Source organism: Ipomoea nil, unplaced genomic scaffold (genome assembly GCF_001879475.1).
Source record: "Ipomoea nil cultivar Tokyo-kokei standard unplaced genomic scaffold, Asagao_1.1 scaffold3109, whole genome shotgun sequence".
NCBI lineage: Eukaryota > Viridiplantae > Streptophyta > Magnoliopsida > Solanales > Convolvulaceae > Ipomoea > Ipomoea nil.
The window spans coordinates 89484-115979 of record NW_017619537.1 but is presented as its reverse complement, the minus strand read 5'-3'; the positions used below and the strand labels follow the sequence as shown (position 1 = coordinate 115979).

The 26496-nt window shown below is 34.6% G+C and overlaps 3 protein-coding genes and 1 long non-coding RNA gene across 8 annotated transcripts; 2 read left to right on the top strand and 2 right to left on the bottom strand.

The window, feature by feature from the left end:
- The first annotated feature begins 654 nt into the window (after positions 1 to 654).
- Positions 655 to 4277, top strand: LOC109166853 (receptor-like protein 12). 4 transcript variants are annotated; one of them, XM_019315743.1, is made up of 3 exons: positions 655 to 1025; positions 1068 to 3944; positions 4115 to 4277. In XM_019315743.1, exons 1-2 carry the CDS (start codon positions 739 to 741, stop codon positions 3940 to 3942), a joined length of 3162 nt encoding a protein of 1053 aa, XP_019171288.1. In that variant the 5' UTR covers positions 655 to 738; the 3' UTR covers positions 3943 to 3944; positions 4115 to 4277. The 4 variants fall into 4 exon arrangements, with proteins under 4 accessions (XP_019171288.1, XP_019171287.1, XP_019171289.1 ...); XM_019315744.1 differs by having other exon boundaries at positions 656 to 1753; positions 1898 to 3944; XM_019315745.1 differs by having other exon boundaries at positions 656 to 1897; positions 2042 to 3944.
- Positions 4278 to 4441: 164 nt separating this feature from the next.
- Positions 4442 to 15882, bottom strand: LOC109166856 (uncharacterized protein C594.04c). 2 transcript variants are annotated; one of them, XM_019315749.1, is made up of 3 exons: positions 15526 to 15882; positions 15174 to 15437; positions 4442 to 5045 (listed from the first exon to the last, which is right to left on the bottom strand). In XM_019315749.1, the coding sequence occupies exons 1-3, from the start codon at positions 15757 to 15759 to the stop codon at positions 4572 to 4574; spliced, it is 972 nt and encodes a 323-aa protein (XP_019171294.1). In that variant the 5' UTR covers positions 15760 to 15882; the 3' UTR covers positions 4442 to 4571. The 2 variants fall into 2 exon arrangements, with proteins under 2 accessions (XP_019171294.1, XP_019171293.1); XM_019315748.1 differs by lacking the exon at positions 4442 to 5045 and adding an exon at positions 13494 to 14105.
- On the top strand, positions 12427 to 13437 carry LOC109166858. The gene is made up of 2 exons (XR_002051749.1): positions 12427 to 13053; positions 13186 to 13437. It is a non-coding gene; the product is annotated as an uncharacterized LOC109166858 (long non-coding RNA).
- A 4493-nt stretch (positions 15883 to 20375) lies between the features above and the next one.
- Positions 20376 to 25465, bottom strand: LOC109166855 (microtubule-associated protein 70-1-like). Its single transcript, XM_019315747.1, has 11 exons — positions 24955 to 25465; positions 24749 to 24834; positions 23962 to 24027; positions 23700 to 23870; positions 23438 to 23608; positions 23189 to 23344; positions 22959 to 23105; positions 22753 to 22824; positions 22137 to 22664; positions 21872 to 22059; positions 20376 to 20891 (listed from the first exon to the last, which is right to left on the bottom strand). Exons 1-11 carry the CDS (start codon positions 25226 to 25228, stop codon positions 20849 to 20851), a joined length of 1902 nt encoding a protein of 633 aa, XP_019171292.1. The 5' UTR covers positions 25229 to 25465; the 3' UTR covers positions 20376 to 20848.
- Between the last annotated feature and the right edge of the window lie 1031 nt (positions 25466 to 26496).

Here is a 26496-nt window from a genome sequence, read left to right as displayed (position 1 = left end):
TTAATCATTCGGTTAACCGACAATTTCGAACCGAATTAACCGTTAAACCGAAATTTTAAAAAACTTTTAACTATTAATCAAACCGAAAAAATTTAGTTAAAAAACGATTAATCGAAATTTGTCAATTTGATCGGTTAACCAAAAATTTACTGAAATTTGCACACCCTTTTGGACAAGAAATTATGCAAATAATTAATATTTTGTAACTTTACCGTTAATCTTTTGCTAACCAAACCATTCAATTGTTGGTTAGCATCTGACAATGCAACATTGATAGATTAGCAATGAAGTTTTCATGAAAATTAATCTATCTTTTATAAGTTTAATTTGGGAGTCACTTTTAAAAACTAAAAATCATGTGTAATAATTCAATTTTATACCATTATATTATTGCAAATATATATAACATAAAGATGGAACATAATATTTGTTAAAAAAATAATATATCAAAAAAAATTCACTTAAAAATTACATTCTCAACGCATACATAGATTTGAAATCATCCACAAAGATTAATTTAAATATCACAACTACTACACTTAATTGTAATTTTGAAATTAAATTTTATGTGGAAGGAGAAAATTCTTCCTTTTGTGTGATTTAACATGGGAGGGGGAAGAAAGCATATACCAAAAGAACCGTCAAACATATGATGCTATATATATATCTGACATATGCTGCTTCCATACACAAAACTCAAAGGAACTAAAAAAAAATTGTATTTACTTTTGAGACACCATGAAACATACCAAACAAAATATTATGCTAGTGCTTATTTTTCTTCTGTTCATTTGCAAATTTGAGTATTGTTACTCAAATGATGTTGCTAGTTGCGTTGAAGGGGAACGAATTGCTCTTCTCCAATTCAAGGAAAGCTTAATTCATACATCAAACCGTCTCTCTTCATGGAGCGGTCTTGATTGTTGTGAATGGGAGGGAATTTCTTGTAGCTCAACAACTGGCCATGTCCTAAAGCTTGATTTGCACAACCCAGCTACATTATCTGATGGTGATTTAGAGAACTATTGGTCACATCATGTTTTGCCATCAAACTATAGCAACAAGTGCTTGGGAGGTGAGATCAATCATTCTCTTATCAACTTAACACATTTGAATTACCTTGATCTAAGCCTCAACAATTTTTCTGGGATCCGAATTCCTGAATTCTTTGGATCTTTCAAAAACTTGAGGTATCTTAACATCTCAAGCTCTGGTTTTTTTGGAAATATTCCCACTCATCTTGGAAATCTTTCAAGTTTAGAGTATCTCCACCTTGGAGAGGCTTTGGTTAGTGTTCCATCTTATAATGATTTGGCTACAGATAACTTGGACTGGTTGGCTAGCCTTTCTTCCCTAAAAAGCCTTGACATGTATGGAGTTTCAATTCGGCATAGTGAAAATTGGTTACGCACAATCAACAAGCTTGTGTCTTTATCTTCTTTAAACTTGGCTGTATGTGACATCAACACAACTAGTCCTCTTTCACATGTTAACTCCACCTCTCTCATCTCCCTTGATCTCAGTGCGGATAGATTAGATTCTGCAATCCTTCCATGGTTGTCTAATCTCACAAGACTAGAGCATTTGAATCTAGGCGACAACTCTCTTAATTCTAGCTTGCTAGAAATCTTTGAGCCCTTTCCCTCTCTAAAGGTCCTTGACCTTTCTTTTAATATCTTTACAGGCACACTAGTTCCGTTGTGTAAGTTTCACAAATTGGTTTTCATGGATCTTAGTTCTAACAGTTTTCAAGGTTCAATTTCCAATTGTCTTGGGAACTTGACTTCTTTAACCTCTCTTAGATTAAGTGATAATGACTTTACTGGTTCAATTCCCAATTCTCTTGGAAACTTGACTTCTTTAACCTTTCTTAGTTTAAGGATGAATAGCTTTACAGGTTCAATTCCCAATTCTCTTGGAAACATGACTTCTTTAACCTCTCTTGATTTAAGTTCTAATAGCTTTACAGGTTCAATTCCCAATTCTCTTGGAAACATGACTTCTTTAACCTCTCTTGATTTAAGTTCTAATAGCTTTACAGGTTCAATTCCAAATACCATTGGTAGTCTTTGTAGATTGCAAGTTCTTGATTTATCCTTGAATCAATTGACGGACTCCATTGTAGTTCTTTCTGATTGCCTATCAGATAGTTTGAAAGAATTGTACTTAGATTCTAACAATTTCATTGGTCAACTTCCAAACCAGTTGTACAAGTATAAGAATTTGGAAGTCCTTTCCCTGTCTTCAAACTCCTTCTCTGGTCCAATAATGGAGTCACTTGGAAATTTGTCAATGTTGCGATTGCTGGATATTAGTAACAATAAGTTTAGTGGTAGTGTCCCCTCTAGTCTTGGTGAACTTTCAAATCTTGAAGAGTTAGATATATCTAATAATTCATTGGTAGGTTTCCTCTCTGAATTCCACTTTTCAAAACTCAGTAAGCTTCAATCTTTGTACATATCTAGTAATTTGTTTTTTTGGAATGTAAGCTCCAACTGGGTTCCTCCTTTTCAACTCCTTGACATAGCAATGGAATCCATCAAAATTGGTCCTCATTTTCCTCATTGGCTTCGTACTCAAAGATATGTTGATTCCCTGTTTATTTCTAATGCCAGCATCTCAAGTGCTATCCCTGATTGGTTTGAGAAATTTTTCTGGAACACCTCTCAATTAGATCTCTCTAAAAATCATATAAGTGGAGAGCTTCCCTTGAAACCACATGTTGAAGGTTACATGCAGATGAGTTATCTTTCTCTGTCAAACAATTATTTGAGTGGTGGCATCCCCAAGTCGCTATGTAGTTTAAACTCTTTACGGATTCTTGCTCTATCCACAAATCAGTTATATGGAGAAATACCTCCATGCTTAGGAAAACTACATAGTTTGATTGTTCTTGACTTGGGGAATAACAATCTAAGTGGCCGTATTCCAAAATCATTGGGATCTCTACAAGGATTATTCTCTCTCCACTTGCAGAATAATGAACTTGATGGGAAACTTCCATCAAGCATGCAGAATTTAACAAATCTGATGACCTTGGATTTGAGTGAAAATAAATTTATGGATGTTATACCTTCATGGATTGGGGAAAAATTATTGAGTTTGAAATATCTCATCTTTTATAGAAATAAGTTCTATGGGGATATTCCATTGCAACTATGTCAACTGCAGGATCTTCAATTGTTAAATTTGGCAAATAACAACATATCAGGATACATCCCACAGTGTTTTGGAAACTTTACTGCAATGGCTTTTGATGGCGACCATACACCTATTGGGTACGCCATGTATAATGCTAAAACGTATGAAGATCAAATTGATGAAGTCGTAAAAGGATTAACATTGCAGTACACTAAAAACCTTCAATTCCTGATATCTATAGATCTTTCAGGGAATCATATTGTTGGAAAGATCCCGATTGAGATAATGAGTTTGCATGCATTGGAGAACTTGAATGTTTCTAGAAATAATCTAAGTGGAACAATCCCTGAGGCTATTGGCAATTTGAGCAAAATTGAATCACTCGATTTATCTAGAAATGAACTCTCTGGTCCCATTCCACCAAGCTTGTCATCCTTGAATTTTTTGAGCCACTTGAACTTGTCATTCAACTATTTATATGGGAAAATACCAACTGGAAGTCAACTTCAAACCCTCAATGATCCATCCATTTACATGGGCAACGAAGGACTTTGTGGTGCCCCTCTTTCAAAGGGTTGCTCCAGTGATGTCGTGCCAACTTTTGTTAATCAATCTACAAAAATCAGTAGTGATGATGACGACCATGAGTTTTTCATGTGGTTCTATGCTGGTTTGGGGCCTGGTTTCTTTGTTGGATTCATTGGAGTATTAAGCATTCTACTGTTTGCAAGATCTTGGAGCTATGCGTACTTCAAATTTTTAGAGATTGCTTACAACAAAATACTCAATTGTTTTTATTAAAGGTTAGTTTTCAATATGCTTTAAACAAATAGCTTTATTATTATTATTATTATTATTATTATTATTATTATTATTATTATTATTATTATCATTATTATTATTATTTACCATGTATGCCTATTTTTTTACAAGCTAGCTAAATGAGAATGACATGACTATTCACATTTTTCAGGTCAATGCTAGTCAATGAGCAATTGTGTGTTGAAGGTATTTGTCATTGGTCTTCAATGTGGATTACTCTTGACATGTTGGAAGGGAGTTTCTTCCTCTAACTTGAAAGGCAAAAGAGTATTGTTGATTTTGATATAATTTGCAATTGATGTTCATCTTATTTATTATTGGTTTTTCAATGTCATGCGTATTGTATTTGTCATATTTAAAATTTGTAAACAAATTCTTATTGAGATGTGTGTTTAATATCATATTGTGTTTACATATATTTTTTTCAGTTCTTTATTTATTATGTTTCTATTGTTTATAATGGGAACCAGAGAGATAGTTGAAGCAAATGACAAATTCAAGGTACATAGTTGCAAAGCACATACAAGAAAATTAATGGTGATTTGAAGTGAACATTCTTTTCATCATAGATATGATGAAGTAAGCACAAAATTAAAGGAAATGTGGAGTCAAGTGTTCTTATCTTTTCCAGCTGAGGACTTAAACCATGGTATCCAACCCGAAGTTGTGTTCTGGTAGAGTTTATAAGCTTCAACTCTGTAAGCTTGTTTAAGCATTCTCTTCTCTACAAGCACGGTGACATACGCCAAGCACAAGCTGTTTATGAGCGGACCAACAAAACTCCAAGCATGACCCAAACGCCACGCGAATATGGCCAGTCCCCACCACCATAACTGCTCGCCAAAGTAATTTGGATGGCGTGAGTACCGCCAAAGCCCTGTATCCAGATTTGGCACCATAGGTTGGCTCAGCTCTTTCAACCTTTTATTTCTGCTAACAAAATTGTGAAGTTGTGTATCGGCATAATAGGCGATTATAATGCCAGATAAACAGACTCCTATGGCAACAAAGTCCCATACATTCAATGGCATATTCTCTGAGTGGACAACATATAAGGGCATGCATATTCCCATTAAAAAGACCTGCAAATTCAAAATTATGCAAACACTACAACTTCAGCAGCTGGAAACATAGAAGTGGATGATAAGCAAAGCCTAGCAGCCATCTGGAAGTGTAAAAAGCATCCATGAAGAACAAAGAATAAAAATTTGATGACTATCACTCTGGTTTTCATGTTTATGGGATTTCATGGGTATTTTTTGCTTCAAGTTTCGCAGAATGGAAGTGGTATCATCAACTTGTAGAGTGTGGATCATGGTGACCTTATATACTAAATAGTTTAGCAAATAGCAAGCACAGTAATGGGTAAATATGATTGTAAAGGGAAGGAGATAATACATCCCGGCTTCCTCATCCAATTATTTCTTTCTTGGATATAAACAAGTTAATAATGCCTAGCTTTATTAGACTTTTTTTGGGTGTAATTAGGGTTTCTACCGCCGGACACAGTGACTAATCCCCTCGATGAATTGTAGGCACCTCTAATAGGTGAGACAGCTAGCCTGGATCGAACACTTAGCGTTTGGTTAAGGATAGATGAGTCTCTTCCACTCAAGCACACCCTAGGTTAACTTTATTAGAATATGGGTCAGAGGGATTTGGTATTGTTTTTAGGTCCAGTGAATTTATGAAGAAAACTAGCACAAAGCAGCAACCTTTATTATATGTTGAGTGACTGTAATTTGTACTGCATATTCTATCCATGTGCAGCTTTCTCCTAGTCATTGCACTAATATGAATTACCAAATTAACTAAAACCAGGGATTAAAAACGAAAATTATTATACCACTCATTTGAATGAAACTCAAACATAAGGTAAACTAATTACTCCAGAAATTTCAGAGGCAATTTATTGTACACTTGGAGTGCACAAAGAAAAACCATAATTTATTTATAATTTTGACCCTTTTGTTTAGAAATGATCATGATCCATCAGAGCATCTTGGTAACTCACTGCACACAAGGAGACCACAGTGTCTCCTTCTCAACCGGAAAAGGGGACCAGTGGTCACCTTCTCCTTCTCCGTGACCAGTGACCGTTCGTCCGTCGCCGATCATTTTTTTGCCTGAAATTTTTTTCTGAGGGTGGCCGAATCTCTAATGATCAGTGATAACAAGTCATTTACCTGTATTTGAGCTTCATTGCATCAAAATGAATTGTTGATGGGTGTAATTGTACATTTCAAAAATTGAGGGAGAAGGCTAATTGACTTTTTAGTTAAAGTTTGATGACCTATTTGACCATTTTTCTATTTTAAAAGTTGTTATGAAGAAAGAAGAAGCAAACAAAATAGACTAGAGTAGCTATTTTCACAAAGTCTTAATCATGATGTCCTCTGAAAGATACATAGTATGTTTGCTATGAAATTGTTGAAGGAGAAATAATGTGCATATTTCTGTACACACTGCACAATCAAAAGTATGTACTTCAAATTAATGTTTTTTTTAAGGCAAATCTTTCAACTAATTTAAACAATATTAGTTTCTGAAGAATTCTTTTGTGATATCAGTTTATACAGCTAAATATTCTGATTTAATAATAACAATAGTATTTTACTATTAAATTTTATATTTATTTCGTATTTGAATTCGTCGCATATCAGGTGTTTGCTTAAATTCCTTTACTACTACTAAAATTTTATTTTAATATTTTATAAAACAGAAAGGTCAAATAGGCTCATTATTACTCGATCATAAGTGCTCAATTAATTCATTGATCTAAAATAAAAGCGTGCTCAATTAATTCATTGATATGAAATAAAAGCTAATTTGATACGTAAACTTCATAAAATTCTTGCATGTATCATTTTTTCTAGGTTCCAATAGATTCTGATGACATGGCGTCCGATTAAGTTGATGTGACTAGCAATTTTTTTTTTTTTGACATAGCGCCCAACAAAATAATATTTTCCTGGACATGGCTTTAGATCAATCCACTAAAAAGTGAATTTTTCAATTCTTGGTGGTTCAAAATCCACCGGTGAAGCATTATAATTCCACCTTCCGATGGAATTGCTTTGATCCACTAAAAAGTGGATTTTTCACTTTTCGGTGGTATGACATCACTCTAATTCTATTTGAGGTGACTAAAATAAAAACTTCCTTTATAAATTTTTCATTTTCATTTTATTCTCTAGTAGATAAAATTTAATCTTTCCAAAAAAAAAAAAAAAAAAAAATGCACGTGTACCCCTCTTGAAAAGATTTTAAACCTAACACATTTACTAAATGGGTCTTTCCAAAAATTACACAAATGTAAAAATAATATACATATTTGCACCTTCCATCTTTGACAATAATAAAAAAAAAAAAATCCTCCTAGAATTACGAGTTTTGTAAATTGGAGCTTTCAATCCACAACGATAGTACATCGCAAGCATCACAGGCTCATTGATGACTGTTATTTTATACTATATTTTACCCCATTGTGCATAAAACGTCCCAATTCATGTGTGCATTGGAACTTATTTGTATAATTTATGTTCTTAGGCACATTTATTCACAAAAAGTAAAGGAGGAAGCATTTTGGCACATTTTTGGTCAATTTTGGAATCAAAGAACCCATTTGAGAAAGATTGAGCATTGGAGCAAACAAGTGAAGAACGAGGAGGCTAGGAGAACTGGTATAGCCATGCCTGAAAAAATTGGCACGACCATGCCAAATCGAGGCAATGTGCACACCATTCTGGGCCGAACTAGGCACAACCATGCCACTGTGCGCTTTCTAAGCACTATTTAAGAGTGGCGCTTTTTGATGTATTTTGTAGGGGAACAAACCCTAGAGTGTTCCATCCGACTTTCCTTTATTTCCTTTCATCCTTAGGGTTAGATTAGCTCAGATTACATATCTTTAAAACATTTACAAGCTTTTAATCATGGATTAAAGTAGGATTCAACCTCAACCTAGCATTTCATAGAGAAGTTATTCTTTACTCTTTCTTTTATTTCCTTTGCAATTTCTTAATATTCTCATGTATGTGCTTTTTACTTGTTCTTGTTTATGAAATGTGAGTAGTCCGTTTTGGGATTTCGATTAGGGGTTAATCCCCTTTCTAAGTGCTAGCTATGTAGATCTTGCATAAAGGGCGAAACATCCAATTCTAGGATTCACTATTGTGAAGAAGTTTATGTTTGAATCTGGTTGATTCTTGATGCGCACAAAGATCGGATTGTTTTTGGAGAGTAAATCACACCAACTTTTTTTAAAGAGTTGTGAAAAGTCACATTTATATGCTCTTTTTGTACTAGTGCGTGTCATTCTTTTCTAAGTAATTTGCGCAAAAGAGTTAATACCATCTGAGGTCCTCCAAGTATTGTGGTTTTTCCACGTTTAGTCCTAAACTTTCAAATTGACCATCTGTGGTCCTTCGACTTTCAAATTTAACCATTCGTGGTCTAAGTTAACCACCCATGGTCCTTCAAGTTTCGAAATTTAACCAGTCCTCTTGAAAGGACCATGGTTGGTTAAAATTTAATAGTTGAAGGATCATGGGTGATTAACTTGGACAACGAATGTTTAAATTTAAAAGTCGAAGGACCACAAATGATCAATTTGAAAGTTTAGAACTAAATGTGACAAAATCACTATACTCGGAGGACCTTAGATGGTATTAACTCTATCGGAAAATATTACCCTTAATGACATGCCTTAACAATCAATCAAAATGACACCACTTGAAATAAGATTTAGTACAAATAATTTAAGGAAGCAAGCATTTTTATTAAATTACTGTTATTACTCTTATGATCTTATCTCAAAAGAATGACTAGTTTTACCATTCTGAAGTGAAATTAAATTAATTAAATTACAATAATATAATATTTTAAAAGTTGTTATGAAGAAAAGAAGAAGCAAACAAAATAAACTAGACTAGCTATTTTCACAAAGTCTTGGTCATGAATCATGTTGTCCTCCGAAAGATACATTGTATTTTTGCTATGAAATTGTTGAAGGAGAAATAATGCATGCACACCTTACCGTGAAGATTGGGCAAGAAATTGTGCAACTTACTTTAGTGCATATTTCTTTACACACTGCACAATCAAAACTACTTCAAATTACTTTTGTTTTTTATGCAAATCTTTCAACTAATTTAAACAATATCATTCATCTAAAAAAATGTAAACAACATCAGTTTCTGAAGAATTCTTTTGTGATATATCAGTTTATACTGCTAAATATTCTGATTTAATAATTATAGTTTACTTTTAAATTTTATATTTATGTCGTATTTGTCTTCTTCGCATATCAGGCGTTTGCTTAAATTCCTTTACTACTACTAAAATTTTATCTTAATATTTTATAAATTATATAATTATTTTTCGGTGGTTTTAGTTTTTACATATATATTACTAATTAAAATAAATTTGCAATTTTAGCGGTAATGATAAGTCTTACAATTATTCATATTAATTAGTTCGAGTCCAAGTTTTAATGATTATTTATATCTCCAACCAAAAAGCCACCTAAGTTTAATTATATTAAGTTAGTTAAGTATAAACATTATATTGGTTTTGGTGTGAAACACACATGATATGAAGCTATAATAGACTTGACCAACGTAGGGTGTTAAACACATGCATGATGATATGATGAATGATGATGTAGTAGACTTGACCAACGAAAACATGGGTATATATATATATATATATATATATATATATATATATACACTGACATATGCTGCTTCCATACACAAAACTCAAAGTAACTCAAAGAAAAAAATATAGTATTTACTTTTGAGACTCCACCATGAAACATACCAAACATAATATTATGTTAGTGCTTATTTTTGTTGTGCTCATTTGCAAATTTGAGTATTGTTACTCAAATGATGCTGTTAGTTGCGTTGAAGGGGAACGAATTGCTCTTCTCCAATTCAAGGAAAGCTTAATTGATATATCAAACCGTCTCTCTTCATGGAGCGGTCTTGATTGTTGTGAATGGGAGGGAATTTCTTGTAGCTCAACAACTGGCCATGTCCTAAAGCTTGATTTGCACAACCCAGCTACATTATCTGATGATGATTTAGAGAACTATTGGTCACATCATGTTTTGCCATCAAACTATAGCAACAACTGCTTGAAAGGTGAGATCAATTATTCTCTTATCAACTTAACACATTTGAATTACCTTGATCTAAGCCTCAACAATTTTTCTAAGATCCGAATTCCTGAATTCTTTGGATCTTTCAAAAACTTGAGATATCTTAACATCTCAAGCTCTGGTTTTGTGGGAAATATCCCCACTCATCTTGGAAATCTTTCAAGCTTAGAATATCTCCACCTTGGACAAGCTTTGGATGGAGTTATATATAATGATTTGGCTACAGATAACTTGGACTGGTTGGCTAGCCTTTCTTCCCTAAAAAGCCTTGACATGCATCGGGTTCCAATTCGGCATAGCGAAGATTGGTTACGCACAATCAACAAGCTTGTGTCTTTATCTTCTTTAAACTTGGCTGATTGTCACCTCAACACAACTAATCCTCTTTCACATGTTAACTCCACCTCTCTCATCTCCCTTAATCTCAGTTTGAATAGTTTAGATTCTGCAATCCTTCCATGGCTGTCAAATCTCACAAGACTAGAGCATTTGAATCTACGCGGAAACTTTCTTAATTCTAGCATGCTAGAAATCATTGAGCCCTTAGCCTCTCTAACAGTCCTTGACCTTTCTGCAAATACCTTTACAGGCACTACACTGGTTCCGTTGTGTAAGTTTCACAAATTGGTTTTCATGGATCTTGGTTCTAACGAATTTCAAGGTTCAATTCCCATTTGTCTTGGAAACTTGACTTCTTTAACCTTTCTTAGTTTGAGGATGAATAGCTTTACAGGTTCAATTCCAAATTCTCTTGGAAACTTGACTTCTTTAACCTTTCTTAGTTTAAGGATGAATAGCTTTACAGGTTCAATTCCCAATTCTCTTGGAAACATGACTTCTTTGACCTCTCTTGATTTAAGTTCTAATAGCTTTACAGGAGGTTCAATTCCCAACTTTCTTGGAAACATGACTTCTTTAACCTCTCTTGATTTAAGTTCTAATAGCTTTACAGGAGGTTCAATTCCCAACTTTCTTGGAAACTTGACTTCTTTAACCATTCTTAGATTAAGTGAGAATAGCTTTACAGGTTCAATTCCAAATACCATTGGTAGTCTGTGTAGATTGCAAGTGCTTGATTTCTCCTCGAATAAATTGACGGACTCCATTGCACTTCTTTCTGATTGCCTATCAGATAGTTTGAAAGAATTGTCCTTAGATTCTAACAATTTCATTGGTCAACTTCCAAACCAGTTGTACAAGTATAAGAATCTGGAAATCCTTTCTCTGTCTTCAAACTCCTTCTCTGGTCCAATAATTGAGTCACTTGGAAATTTGTCAATGTTGTATTCCCTAGATATTAGTAACAATAAGTTTAGTGGTAGTGTTCCCTCTAGTCTTGGTGAACTTTCAAATCTTGAAGAGTTAGATATATCTAATAATTCATTGGTAGGTTTCCTCTCTGAATTCCACTTTTCAAAACTCAGTAAGCTTCAATCTTTGCACATATCTAGTAATTTGTTTGTTTGGAATGTAAGCTCCACCTGGGTTCCTCCTTTCCAACTCTCTTACATAGCAATGAAATCCATCAAAATTGGTCCTCACTTTCCTCATTGGCTTCGTACTCAAAGATATGTTGAATACCTGATTATGTCTAATGCCAGCATCTCAAGTGCTATCCCTGATTGGTTTGAGAAAATTTTCTGGAACTGCTATGTATTATATCTCTCTAAAAATCATATAAGTGGAGAGCTTCCCTTGAAACCACATGTTGAAGGTTACATGCAGATGAGTTATCTTTCTCTGTCAAACAATTATTTGAGTGGTGGCATCCCCAAGTCGCTATGTAGTTTAAACTCTTTACAGATTCTTGCTCTATCCACAAATCAGTTATATGGAGAAATACCTCCATGCTTAGGAAAACTACATAGTTTGATTGTTCTTGACTTGGGGAATAACAATCTAAGTGGCCGTATTCCAAAATCATTGGGATCTCTACAAGGATTATTCTCTCTCCACTTGCAGAATAATGAACTTGATGGGAAACTTCCATCAAGCATGCAGAATTTAACAAATCTGATGACCTTGGATTTGAGTGAAAATAAATTTATGGATGTTATACCTTCATGGATTGGGGAAAAATTATTGGGTTTGAAATATCTCATCTTTTATAGAAATAAGTTCTATGGGGATATTCCATTGCAACTATGTCAACTGCAGGATCTTCAATTGTTAAATTTGGCAAATAACAACATATCAGGATACATCCCGCAATGTTTTGGAAACTTGACTGGAATGGATTCTGATAGCAACCCATCATACGATGGAAATGAATATCCTTTTCCAAGGTACGAAGATGTAATTTATGAAGTCATAAAAGGATTAAAATTGCAGTACACTAAAACCCTTCGGTTCCTAAAATCTATAGATCTTTCTGGGAATCGTATTGTTGGAAAGATCCCAGTTGAGATAATGAGTTTGCATGCATTGGAGAACTTGAATGTTTCTGGAAATAATCTAAGTGGAACAATCCCTGAGGCTATTGGCAATTTGAGCAAAATTGAATCACTTGATTTATCTAGAAATGAACTCTATGGTCCCATTCCACCAAGCTTGTCATCTTTGCATTTTTTGAGTCACTTGAACTTATCATTCAACGATTTACATGGGAGAATACCAACAGGAAGCCAACTTCAAACCCTCAATGATCCATCCATTTACATGGGCAACGAAGGACTTTGTGGTGGCCCTCTTCTAAAGGGTTGCCCTAGTGATGTACCATCTTTTGTTAATCAATCTACAAAAACCAGTAGTGATGATGATGACCATGAGTTTTTCATGTGGTTCTATGCTGGTTTGGGGCCTGGTTTCTTTGTTGGATTCATTGGAGTATTAAGCATTCTACTGTTTGCAAGATCTTGGAGCTATGCGTACTTCAAAGTTTTAGAGACGGCTTACAACAAAATACTCAATTGTTTTTATTAAAGGTTAGTTTTCAATATGTTTTAAACAAATAGCTTTTTTATTAGTATTATTGTTATTATTATTTACCATGTATATATGCCTATTTTTTTACAAGCTAGCTAAATGAGAATGACATGACTATTCACATTTTTCAGGTCAATGCTAGTGAATGAGCAATTGTCATGGATCTTCAATGTGGATTACTCTTGACATGTTGGAAGGGAGTTTCTTCCTAACTTGAAAGGCAAAAGAGTATTGTTGATTTTGATATAATTTGCAATTGATGTTCATCTTATTTATTATTGGTTTTTCAATGTCATGTTTATTGTATTTGTCATATTTAAAATTTGTAAACAAATTCTTATTGAGATGTGTGTTTAATATCATATTATGTTTCTATTATTACATATATTTTTTTCAGTTCTTTATTTATTATGTTTGGATTATTTATAATGGGAACCAGAAAGATAGTTGAAGCAAATGACAAATTCAAGGTACATAGTTGCAAAGCACATACAAGAAAATTAATGGTGATTTGAAGTGAACATTCTTTTCATCATAGATATGATGAAGTAAGCACAAAATTAAAGGAAATGTGGAGTCAAGTGTTCTTATCTTTTCCATCTGAGGACTTAAACCATGGTATCCAAGCCGAAGTTGTCTTCTGGTAGAGTCTGTAAGCTTCAACTCTGTAAGCTTGTTTAAGCATTCTCTTCTCTACAAGCACGGTGACATACGCCAAGCACGAGCTGTTTATGAGAGGACCAACAAAACTCGAAGCATGACCCAAACGCCAGGCGAATATGGCCAGTCCCCACCACCATAACTGCTCGCCAAAGTAATTTGGATGGCGTGAGTACCGCCAAAGCCCTGTATCCAGATTTGGCACCATAGGTTGGCTCAGCTCTTTCAACCTTTTATTTCTGCTAACAAAATTGTGAAGTTGTGTATCGGCATAATAGGCGATTATAATGCCAGATAAACAGAGTCCTGTGGCAACAAAGTCCCATACATTCAATGGCATATTCTCTGAGTGGACAACATACAGGGGCGTGCATATTCCCATTAAAAAGACCTGCAAAGTCAAAATTATGCAAACACTACAACTTCAGCAACTGGAAACATAGAAGTTGATGATAAGCAAAGCCTAGCAGCCATCTTGAAGTGTAAACTCCTTCAAATTTTTGTCAAGTTTCTAGTTGCAAGAAGGATTCAACTAGTATCATCTTGTCATACAAAAAGCATCTATGAAGAATAAAGAATAAAACTTTGATTACTATCACTCAGGTTTTCAGGTTTATGGGATTTCATGGGTGTTTTTTGCTTCAAGTTTCACAATTCTAAATGGAAGTGGTATCATCAACTTGTAGAGCGTGGATCATGCTGACATTAAATACTTATAGTTTAGCAAACAGCAAGCACACTAATGGGTAAACATGATTGTAAACGGAAGGATTTAATACATCCCGTCTTCCTCGTCCAATTATTTCTTTCCTGGACATAAACAAGTTAGTAATGCCTAGCTTTATTAGACTTTTTTTGTTTGTGTAATCAGGATTTCCACCGTCGAACACAGTAACTAATCCCCATCGATGAATTGTAGGCACCTCTAATGGCAAGTTAGTAATGCCTAGCTTTATTAGACTTTTTTCTTTGTGTAATCAAGGTTTCCATCGTCGGACACAGTAACTAATCCCCTCGATGAATTGTAGGCACCTCTAATGGGTAGGACAGCTAGCCTGAAGATTTAAGGTTGCACCTCTAATGGTTAAGGATGGATGAGTCCCTTCCACTCAACCACGCCCAGGTTAGCTTTATTAGACTATGGATCAGAGGGATTTGGTATTGCTTTTAGGTCCAGTGAAAGTATGTTCAATGTATGAAGAAAACTAGCACAAAGCAGCAAACTTTATTATATGTTGAGTGACCTTTAATTTTCATTGTCTATAGTGATCTATCCATGTGCAGCTTTCTCCTTGTCATTGCACTAATATGAATGACCAAATTAACTAAAACCATAAAGGGATTAAAACCGAAAATTATACCTTTCATTTGAAGCTCAAACATAAGGTAAACTAGATAGTCCAGAAATTTCACAGAGGCAATTTATCGTACACTTGGAGTGCACAAACAAAAAGCATACCTGCTGAGAAAGGTAAACGGCAAAGAAAGACACCCACCACCAATTCTTCCCATACTGCTCACTCAAATCAGTGAATCTCCAATCCTCCCTGGCGCCCCACTGCCACTTCTCCCGCCGGAAGTAGTTATGCGTCAGCCTTACACTCCATATCCACGTCAGAGCCACAACCGCCGCCGACCTCCAACCGTCGTACTCCCCCGCCGGATGACTCCGGTAGTAGTGCAACAGCAACACCGGAATCACAGTCCAGTACAAATCAATCATCTGCCCATCATTCCAACCAAAACTGTTAAAAAAACAAACATCTAGTCAATGATTCCGTTAAAATTATAGCGTTTATCGGAATAATTACCCAGTGGCTTGATTGGAGGAGGCCGATGATCCAGAAGAGGAGGTTGACGTTGAAGAAGAAGAAGAGGTGGGAAAGTAGGAGAGGGTGGTGGTAGCACCAGTGCCAGAGAGGTGCATAGTGTGATTGTGGTTGATGGTAATGGCGGAGGAAAGAGAGGTAGAAGATGATGGAGGGAAGGGGAGCCAAGAAAGCAACCAATGCTCGCTTGAAATTGTTATGAGAAGAAGAAGCCATGTTTAATGTTTTGGATGGTTGGGAGGAGCGGGAAAGATGGTGATATATATAGTAGTACAACGTTGTTGAGCTGAAGCTGAACTTGGCTGGACAGTGGACATGACTATGCGAGCTACAGGGTGAGCCAGATCAAAAGTCAAAGGATATCTTATATAAAAATATTTTTTGAAAAATGATCATTTCTCGTGTTCAATTGCATTTCAGAAAATTATTTTTGTGTGTTTGTTTCATTTTTTGAAAAAATAAATAGAATTGTATAATTAAAATTTTAATTGTTGTTAACTAAAAAAAGATTTGACAACAGTTATTTGACAGTAGTTATGTTTTGTCCAGCTATTTTTTTTTTCTAAATAAGGAGTAGCAAACAAAATATTAAAAATAAAAAAGAGTACTGATTTCCGGCAGAAATCAGTCTGGTTTTGTCGGAAACCAGTCAAGGGAAAGAAAGCCGAGGAAGCATTTTCGAAAGAAATCACGGAAGAAGTCAAGAAGAAGAAGCAGTTGGATCCAAAAAATGACTTTGCTCAAGAAAAAAAAGAAGTCATTTTTCAAAAAAAAAAAAAAACTAAGCTATTTTCCTTTTGACCGGAAATCATTTTTCATTGACTTCAATTTTCCACCATTTCTCAATAGTGAAATGTGTATCCATAATATATAAGAATTAGACATCATCAATAACTTTAATTAAATTAAACACCATCAATTAAACCAAACACATAATTATAACAAATAACATGTGGAAATTAAATGCCAATTTCACCGAATCTCAAATTGATTGCAGCGTGATATGGTTCCATAACAAAGTGAAGAAGAAGAAGCACAATCATCATTAAGGACTATGCAAAAGATGATTAAAAGATACTAAAAAGCTATATTTTGGGTGTAAGATCATAGGATAATGCTACGAAGGTGGTGCATGTCATGATGGTTTATAGGGTGATAATGGTGTGGCTAATCATTTTTTTTTTTTGCAAGAACTGCACAGCTCATATGGCACCCAAAAGCCAAAGTCCCATGGACCACTTTTTTTTAGGACATCCTCAATAGTGAAGTTTTTGTTGTAGTTTTTAAAAAAAATTGTAAGTGTTTTTAGAAAAGAGAAGATGTGATGAAAGAGGGAAAAAAACAATACAAGCTGATTTTAAAAAAAAAAAAAGTAAAGTGGACTCCACATTTCTGCAACACACAAGAGAGACCGAGAGAGGCTAGCAAAGTGGACCTTACATTTATGCAAAAAAACTCATGTTTGCAGAAGGCATTTTATCTTTTCTCTCTCTATCTCTATCTCTCTTTCATGTTGGCAAATTTTTTTTTAAAAAAGTGTGAGAAACCTTCTAATGGGGGTGGTCTTAGCCACTTTGTCAACGCCCACCCCCCTCACCCATCCCATGAACATGATTAGTTTTACCGTGTGATTGTTAATTCACTGCCTCAGAAAACATGTGATTATACCAAAATTACTAAATTAATTTGATACATGTATGAGAAACTATTATCTTTTATTTTTATCACTCATGACAAGAACGATGTATACTAATTCTCAATTCTTTTATTATTTTCTCCTACCCTCTCTCTTTTTTACCAATAAAGAAGTTTTTACTTTCCTTAGTAATAATTTGCCAACTTGTAATTCACTATCAAGAATTCCCCGTATAGGAACCTTATGTATATTTACCCAAATAGTAAATAATCATAATACTTCACTCAAATTAAATACTAGTAAATTTTAAAACTAGTCATATTGAGTCAACAAAGAGCCAAAAATTTTATCAAAAAGCCCTAATTTAAATTAAAGGAATATGAATTGTTTAAATATAAAATTGAGTGTTCGAACTCATATGTATATAAATGCAGATATTACGAAAAATCATTTACAAGATAATAGTTTGAAATTTAACAGGATTGAAGAGCAATCATGGTGATATGAGTCTCCATGTCTTCCTTCCAAGCTAACATCTAATCTTTGTTTCAATGACAAATTAAATATCATTTGTTGATTCTCTTAAAAATTTGTCAAGTTTGATGATATATACATGATGAATGTAAAAGTACAAGGTCCCTTTGATTACTATGATATGCCTCAAGTGACTTACAGGCCCCAAATATTTATAAATTTATTTTAATTTAATTAGCTAGTTAAGTTATACTCTAAACTAAAACTTTTCTTTATAATATCGTAACAAGCATTGAATAATAAAAGAATAAAAATAAAAATCCATCCCCTTTCCTAATGGCATCTGCATGCGCATACTAATTAGATGCTCTCTTTTGGCGCAATGGGGTACCCATTTTAATTAATCATTTAATTATCTAAAAAAAAAAAAAAAAAAAAAAAAAAAACAAACAAACCTTTTCCCCGTTTTCAGCTTCTTTTTCCTCTTTACTTGCTGGGGTAAAAATGAAAATAATTTGAATTTATTGTGTAACCCTATCTCCAGACAATGGCAATTGACATCATACATCTGTTTGAAATATTAAGACTCTGTATTTAAACATATTAGAATTCATTTTTTCTCTCATTATATTATTAAGAGTATTCTTATTTATCATTTTTATTTGACTATAACTCTTTGTATTCTTATAAATACATCTGATCATTATGTACTTTCAATCATCATGGATTGATCAATAATAATATCAATCATCATCTCTTCATCATTTCTATCTGAATAATCCCATCATAAATAAGAGAAATGCTGGACAGGGGCACTTGGTTGACAGCCTTCTTGGGCCATAAGAGAGCCCAATATTCAACATATGTTGGGCCACAAATCATTAGCAGTAGTTCAATCGTTATGCTGTGCATGCACCATGCATGGTGCATACGGATGCCAAAACGACGTCGTTTTATTAAAAAACGCGCGTCTCTCCTTTAAAAAAAAATTCAGGTTCGATTCCCAGCAACAACATTATATTGTTCATTCATTCAGGAATTTGAGTTCATAGATTATGGAATTATAATTCATTGATTATGGAATTATAGTTCATCGATTATGGAATTGTAGTTCATCGATTCTGAAATTTTAGTTTATAGATTATGGAATTTTAGTTCATTCATTCTGGAATTTTTTGTTCATAGATTAGATTATGGAATTATAGTTCATCGATTATGGAACATTATAGTTCATCGATTATGAAATTTTAGTTCATATGTTGTTGCTGGGAATCGAACCTATTTTTTTTTTTAAGGAGAGACGCGCGTTTTATTAAAACGACGTCGTTTTTGCATCCGTATGCACCATGCATGGTGCATACGGATGCACAGCATAATTTGCCGCAGTAGTTGGGCCATTTGGCACAACAGAAGCCCACGCAGGAAGGGAATGGAATCCAGTTGGTTTAGGAATTAGGACCCTATTCTTAGCGTTAGAGTGAAGGTTTAAAAAGATGGAAAGGAAAGGAGCTTAGAGAACGAATGTTGACTTGAAATGGAAGAAAAGAGCACGTGAAGCAGCGTGACTGAGCTTTGAATTGAAGAAAGTCTGACACAAAGCACAACGCCACACCACGTGGACTCACTGACAACAATATCCTCTTATCTTTGACCACTATGCTCCTCCCGACCGCCCCTATTCGCTCACTCCAACCCCCCACCAATCTCATCTGCCTCACATTATTATTATATTACTCCGTATTATATACTATAAGAAATTTGCAATTATTACTTAATAATAGGGTATATATTCGATAACAAATTTGCTAAGGGTATATATTTGATAAATTTTACTAGAGTTGAATTTTAAAAATCACTATCTAAATAATTGAGAAACAAGAGAAACTATTTTACTTTGTAACAACACAAGTAAATGACCCCAAAAAATGATTTTTCTGTAATTCAAAGACAAAAAAATATTATTTTCTGTAAAATAAAATAATAAATTTTAAAAACCAAACAATACCCATTAAATTAACAAGCAAACAACAAAATGAAAATCAGAGAAAATAAGTGGATAACATTATTTTTGTCGGTAAAGCATAACAGAAAGAGGGGGGCTTTCCTTTTTTGAAACTGCATTATATACGGAGTTCTATCCTTAGAATAATAGTTAAGGACAACTCCTATTCCAAATCTAACGTAAATCCTGACGGATACGTCTTTTTCAAATTTGAGTTGTTTCGGAAAGTTCATCACATCAATTAGCAGTAAAGCAACAAAGACTGCTCCTACCAAACATAGAATTTATACTTTTAGAAAACTTCAATTCAACACTACTAAATAATTATAAATTATACTTAGCTATAATAATTATATCTTTCGAGACTAGAACCTTTAATCATGCATTCAAATATCAGTATCTCACCCAAAAAAAAAAAACAAACAAATAATCTTGCTAGAATATATTTAGTATTCAATGACTATAACAATAAAACCATACACAATAAAGTACAATTGAAAACCATTTCAATATTACACAAATATTATCACGGTTTGTATCCAATAATCGGGATAGACATTTGCTATAATGAATAATGATAATATAATACTACATTACTACCATAACACTTGAATTTAGTTGCAGACTTCATCCACATCTAAATTTTATCATAATAAAGTTTCCAATGAAACTTTTTAGATGTAAAATCCAAGTCAAGAAAGTGGGGGAGTGAGAGTAATGAGTAGCTCAAAAACCTTATCTTTTTTATCACATTACAATAAACACTGATACAACCAACCCGAACCAATAACATATCATCACACTAGCTGCAGATTACAAATACAGACTGCAAACATGACTAAAGAGAAGCTGGGCAAAATGAATGCCAACAAGCTACCTATACATCATCCACATGACCACCGCCACTCAGATTTTTTTCTAACAAAAGGTTAGGTCAACTTTGATAGGTTTAGTTTTCTTTCCTACTGGTTTGGTTTCTTAGTGGAGGGATCACATCTAAGTCAGAAGCAAAGCAAATTTCGTCTATGGTTTTTTTTTTCTTCTTTTGACTAATTTTAAGGTTGCCATAACGCTTGTTACAATTATACAATAAACAATAGGAGAGGTGAAATAGGAAAATGGTAAAGAAAACCATAGGAGAGGCCAAATTATGCAGAACTGCTTACAGCTGTACGCAGGAAGTGCCTTGTTTGTTATTGAGTGGTGCGCGTTACCCTACTTCTTGCCACTACACTCCTGCAAATATTAAGGATTTAAGGTAATACACTTTAAAGGGGAAAAAAAACAAGAAAAAACAGGAGAAATGTTCCCACAAGAAGAATCGTAAGGTATTACACAGTACTTTAGAAAATGTTCAGTGTGTGTTGTTATAATATATACTAATGTTTGTATATCATGATACAAACTTCATATTAATGTTATAATCGCATAAATTAAATGCTCACATTCAGAGACACCATCCTATGAATGAAGACCAACATTAGTATTGATGTTTGATCAAGAAGCACAGAAGAATAATGCTTAATATCATATCCCCTTTTCATCAACCATTCAATAACCATTTCTAAGCTCCAGCTAGATGACTAAATAAGAAGACTGTCATGCTACTATTAACTACAAATGTATATTGCAGTTCTAACTTCTAACACTATTAAAAACTCATTCGATCAAAATTCAAAAGAAATAATACTCCCCTAAATCCTTTTTTAATCTTCTAGAGTCACAACATCTAAATAATCTGTGCACCTTTTTGTCCATTCGTATGAATATTCAACTTGGGAGCAGTATTCTAATACTGAATACACAACTTATAACCCTCTAGACATTCGCGTTGATTCTTAACACTCACCTATATAAAGGGCAGGTCGGCTAATATTAAATATAGTTCTAAAGGTCTATAAACGCACATGTTCGGATGCATAAGCTTGATAAATTGAACATAGTAAGAACAATAACAAAATCCATCAACTTATAGCAGGGAAAGATAATCAAAATAATGGATAGATATGAACTTCTAACTTATGAAACTGGTTTCATGTTAGAAAGTACGAAATCATAAAACAGTGAAAAGCATTGCAACAAGAAGCAGACATAATAAAGATATTGCAGTGTCAAGTTTAGGAAAGAAAATATTCCCACTTCCTGGAATGCAAATGTTACACATAATAGGTATTAGCACAATATTATGTTAAAAACTACAAACATAAAAAGCATACCTCCCAGGAATCATCTGAGAACTGTTGACAGAACCCCTTGAATTTCCAAGTCGATTGGCCCTATTTTCTTGTTCCCTCTCCACTCGTATCGCAGCAACCTCCTTTTCCATTGCAGCAACTTCCCTTCTCATTTTTTTAGCCTCAACTTCCATTGCTTTTGTTAGAGTCTCTACTTTCTTGGCTAGCATCTAAACAGTAATAATGGAACAAACTTAGCAAAAACAAATCATAGAAGAAGTCAGTAGCATTGGTGTGGAAGAATAACCTCAATTGCATCATCCTTGTCTTTTAGACTTTGATCCTTTTCATGACATGCTTTTCTCAAGGAAACCACCTCCTTTTGTAGCAAATCGTGTAATACTCCCGGGACAGTATCCTCTGTTTCTGTTACTTGCAAGTCATTGGGCTTTTCATCTTGATTTTCTTTCCATTTATTTTCAGGCCCACTATCCTTAGCTCCATCACAGGACTGAGTGAGCTTAAAATTTGGACCAGTTCCACTAAGAAGGTTTTTACCTCGGTCCAATGACCTTGAGCCACCATCAAATGACTTTGATGTCCCTTTCGCATGCTTCAGGACAGAACTGATCCCAGAAGACCTCATTTGAAAGGACGGTGATCGCTTGGGCAAAAAGCCATTAGAAGTCAATCTTGAAATATTTTCTGCTCCACCCAATGATTGTCGACGTGAAGCACCATTGCTTGAGCTTCTTGCATCTGGAGTGCTGCGAACGCTTGTGCTAGATGACCTCAATGTGTCTTCTAGAACCCTAAGCCTTAATTGATATTTTTCCTAGGGAAAATAGTAAAGTGCAATTTAAACTAGGACATAAATAGAAAATTGAGTTACAACTCAGATATTAAATTGGGTGAAGCAATACTTTCAACTGGGCTTCTGATTTTGCAGTTCGTTCAGAAATTGCTAGCTTATCTCGTAATTGTTGCATCTCCCCCTGTGCCATTAGAAGATGTGGCCACCACAACCCAGTTAAACATAACAATCAAAATGCATTAAATTCATTAATCAAGATAGAATCACAATTAGAACATCAAGTCAATTAAGGGCTGTGATCGACAACTAATATACCTGCAAAAATCTTCTCTCTTCAAGCCACTGTTTTACAGGCATTACTTTGTCATTAGAATCTTTCCACTCATTAGCAACCACTGTGGCCACCCTATTTGCAGTGACCTTCGCACGTGCCAGCTCCCGGTCAAGAGTTTTTCTCTCTTCCTGGGAACAGATTAAACAGAACATATTTCAAGATACATGGTACTCTGGACTTATCAGGCATGGAATTATTTTTTGCACATTACATTCATCTCTTGAACTTTGCGTTGGTAATCCCGAACAGCATTAGCTGCTGCACCACCAGCAAGAACAGCCTCTTCAAGCTCACGCACAGTTTGGGTAAGCTTTTCAACCTCTGCAACCTTTTGGCGGTGCATTTTATCCAATATTTTGTTCTCTTCCTGAAGTATTTTGGGATTAAATTACAAATTAAAAAAACTATACCAGAAAAAAACACTAATTAAGAAAGCAAACCAACACCACAAACATACTACCTGGCAGATTTCTATTTGTTTCATCAATTCTTGATTCTTGTTTTGGAGATCATCCACCATTGAAGCTTTTGCCAATGCTGACTGCACTGTTCTCTCAGCTTCAAGTAAAGCAGCCTCCTTTGACTTTGTGAGGCGATCCAATGCCTTGTTATCATCTTGAAGCTTTGCAATCTGGAGAGAATAAAGGCCAAAATCAAGTCAAGTTTTTGATAATTGAGTATGTTTTACTGAATTTGTCAATGTTGAAAGATAGAACAATAACCTCTTGCCGAGCTATCTTGAGTTCAGCCTCCAAAGGAGCAAGAATTGCTTCAATTGGAGGCATATCATCATCTTTTTGAGCAGCATGAACCCTCCTAAGAGTGGCCTCAGCAGCAAACTGAGCAGCCATAGAAGCTTTTTTCTCATCATTGATTTTTTTAATTTCAAGGTTCTGTCAAGAGCAGAAGATTCCCTAGTTAACATACAGCTTTAATATGGCGGATGAAGGAAATCAAGTTTAACAGAAGGGCTTCATTTAGTACCTTGCTTTCTAGAAGGCACTCTGTCAACTTGAGCTTCTCATCAACCTTTGCCAATTCATCAGTGAGCTAAAAGCATTGTAAATCGGAGTCAGAATATGTTAGGTTTTCGAAAAGCAAAAACTTGCAATCGGAATATCAGAGGCATTTAATTTACAGAACATATCAAAATAAAGTGCCACAATCATTCACATATATCTAAATGAATTATCAGAGTAAAATTTTTAGTGGTAAATGTAATCAATATTTCCACCCAAAAAAAAAAAAAAAAGATCTCTTTAGAGGAATCATGTTTTTAAGAGAGAACATTGTCGTGGGGAACAGAAAGGAATACAGTCTAACCACCAAATCCTAATATCTAAAGCACATTTCGAATCAACAGAGTAGCAATGCAGTTATCCTATAAACCTTATATCACAAAAGTACAAAGACCAATGCTAAGAGGGGAATGCTTATCCTAATCCATCAAATTTGTCATTAACTGTGATCACTTAAACTGCACTTCATAAAATCTAACCTCTAAATTTTTATTGGATTTCCATCCATAATGAGAAAATCATAAAAGCATTGCCCCTATTTTGTTTTTTACATTTTTTCCCACCTCTCAAAATCCACTAGCTCAAGTTGAGCATAATACATCAATGAGTACCACTCATAGAATGAGTATGTACTAGAAATGTAACGCAGACAGATCAGATTGAGCTCGTAAAACATCAATCACACTAATACCAATGACTAAACTTGCTTTTTTGAAAGAAGTTAGAGGTAGTACTAAAAAGAGAAGCCAAACCTCTTCAACAGCCTTTTCTCTTTGGCGCTCAGATAACCTCAAGGCCCTGATTTCAGCTTGAGCCTCAGACAATTCCCGCTCCTTATCTGCACAGCCATAAACGGCAACGTATCAATCACAGCAAACCCCAATAAATATCTACACGCGGCATCACAAACGATGCAGTTCGGGACCAAATCACACTGGATCCAGCTGGCATTACTGACCTCTGAGCTCATTCTCCAGCCGATTGAGCTCCACCTTCACCGGATCCGAGCCATGGAGCAGGTTTATGAACTCGTCCGCGTCCAGGCTCGGCCTCACCGACGCCCTCCGCCGCGACGCCTTTCCATCCTTAAACGAAGCCGACATCGTCAGCGGCGTCAGCGTCGCCGAAGCACCAGCCTCCCACGCCGCCGGCCGCTCATTGCCGCCATTATCGCCGGAACCAAACTCCGGCAACCCCGTCGCCACAATTTCATCCCCGGAAAACTCCGCCATCTCCGATCTATCCGCTTATCCCCTCTCTCACATCAAACACCTCACTCCTCCCAGTGCGATTAGATATATACATACATATATCCAGTAAATAAATATAAATATATGATTGTTATATAAATTAATAAATATTATTAGTGATAAATAAAAATATGCATTAAATTAATTATTTTACTATATAGAGACAGAGACAGAGTGTATGGACTATGAAGCTCAAGATGCTGTGCGTTTTAGTTTCTCTCTCTATAGCTAAGTAGAGAGAGAGAAATGAGATTTGTGGGGCCATGGCCTTAAAATGCTTCCTTTGATTATCTGAATATCTTATTGACAGAGAGAGCCTGTGTTTGTATCTACTATATACATAATTTCCTATGTTTTTATTTGTTTAAATTACTTTGTATTTTCATTCTCATTTTCCTATATGAAAGTGACTCTATTACAATGTAATATATGTTCATACATATTTTCTCAACATATTGAAGTACAAAAAGTAATATCCCCATATTGAGGTTCGAATCTGAAACCTCTCATTTGTGGGCCACAACCGCTCACCACAAAGTTAAGATGCATGATGTGATATGTTAAGAGTGTTAGGTACGATTAGAGAGTCAACTGGAAAGGGTTTGAGTTCTTTAAGATAAAACATGTTTTGAGTTTAGGTATGATTAGTGAGTCAAATGGAAAGGTTTGGGTTCTTTAAGGTAAAACATGTGTTAGTTTGAGGTTATTGTCTGCAGCGTTGGTTGAAAGAGTGTAACATATAATATATTGAATGATAACAAGCATTTGAGATACAACGGTTTGGTAAGCCATACTTATTCTTGGTCAGTCATATATACTACTGCAAATTATGTTGTGCATGGTGCACACCGTTGCAAAATGACAACGTTTAATATGATAGAATAACGGTGTTATTAGTGGCACGGTGGGCGGTGGCACCGTTTAACTCCACCAATCAATTTTTTTTTTTTATTAACAAAAACTCCAATCGACGTGTAATTATGAATATATACTTATACAATTCTGAATATATAATTATGAATATATACTTATGCAATTTATTAACACGGTTGCACAGTATAACAATTGATATAGTACAGTGTTAGTAGCTTTCTTTGGTTATCCTTGCATATATTTCATTGTATACTATGAACTGTGACTGATTGCAATTGCATTAGTAATTCGTTTACCAGTTTCAATCTACTAAATTGAATAATAATAATGATATTATTATTATTATTATTGAACAATTGTAATAGAATTTCTCATAA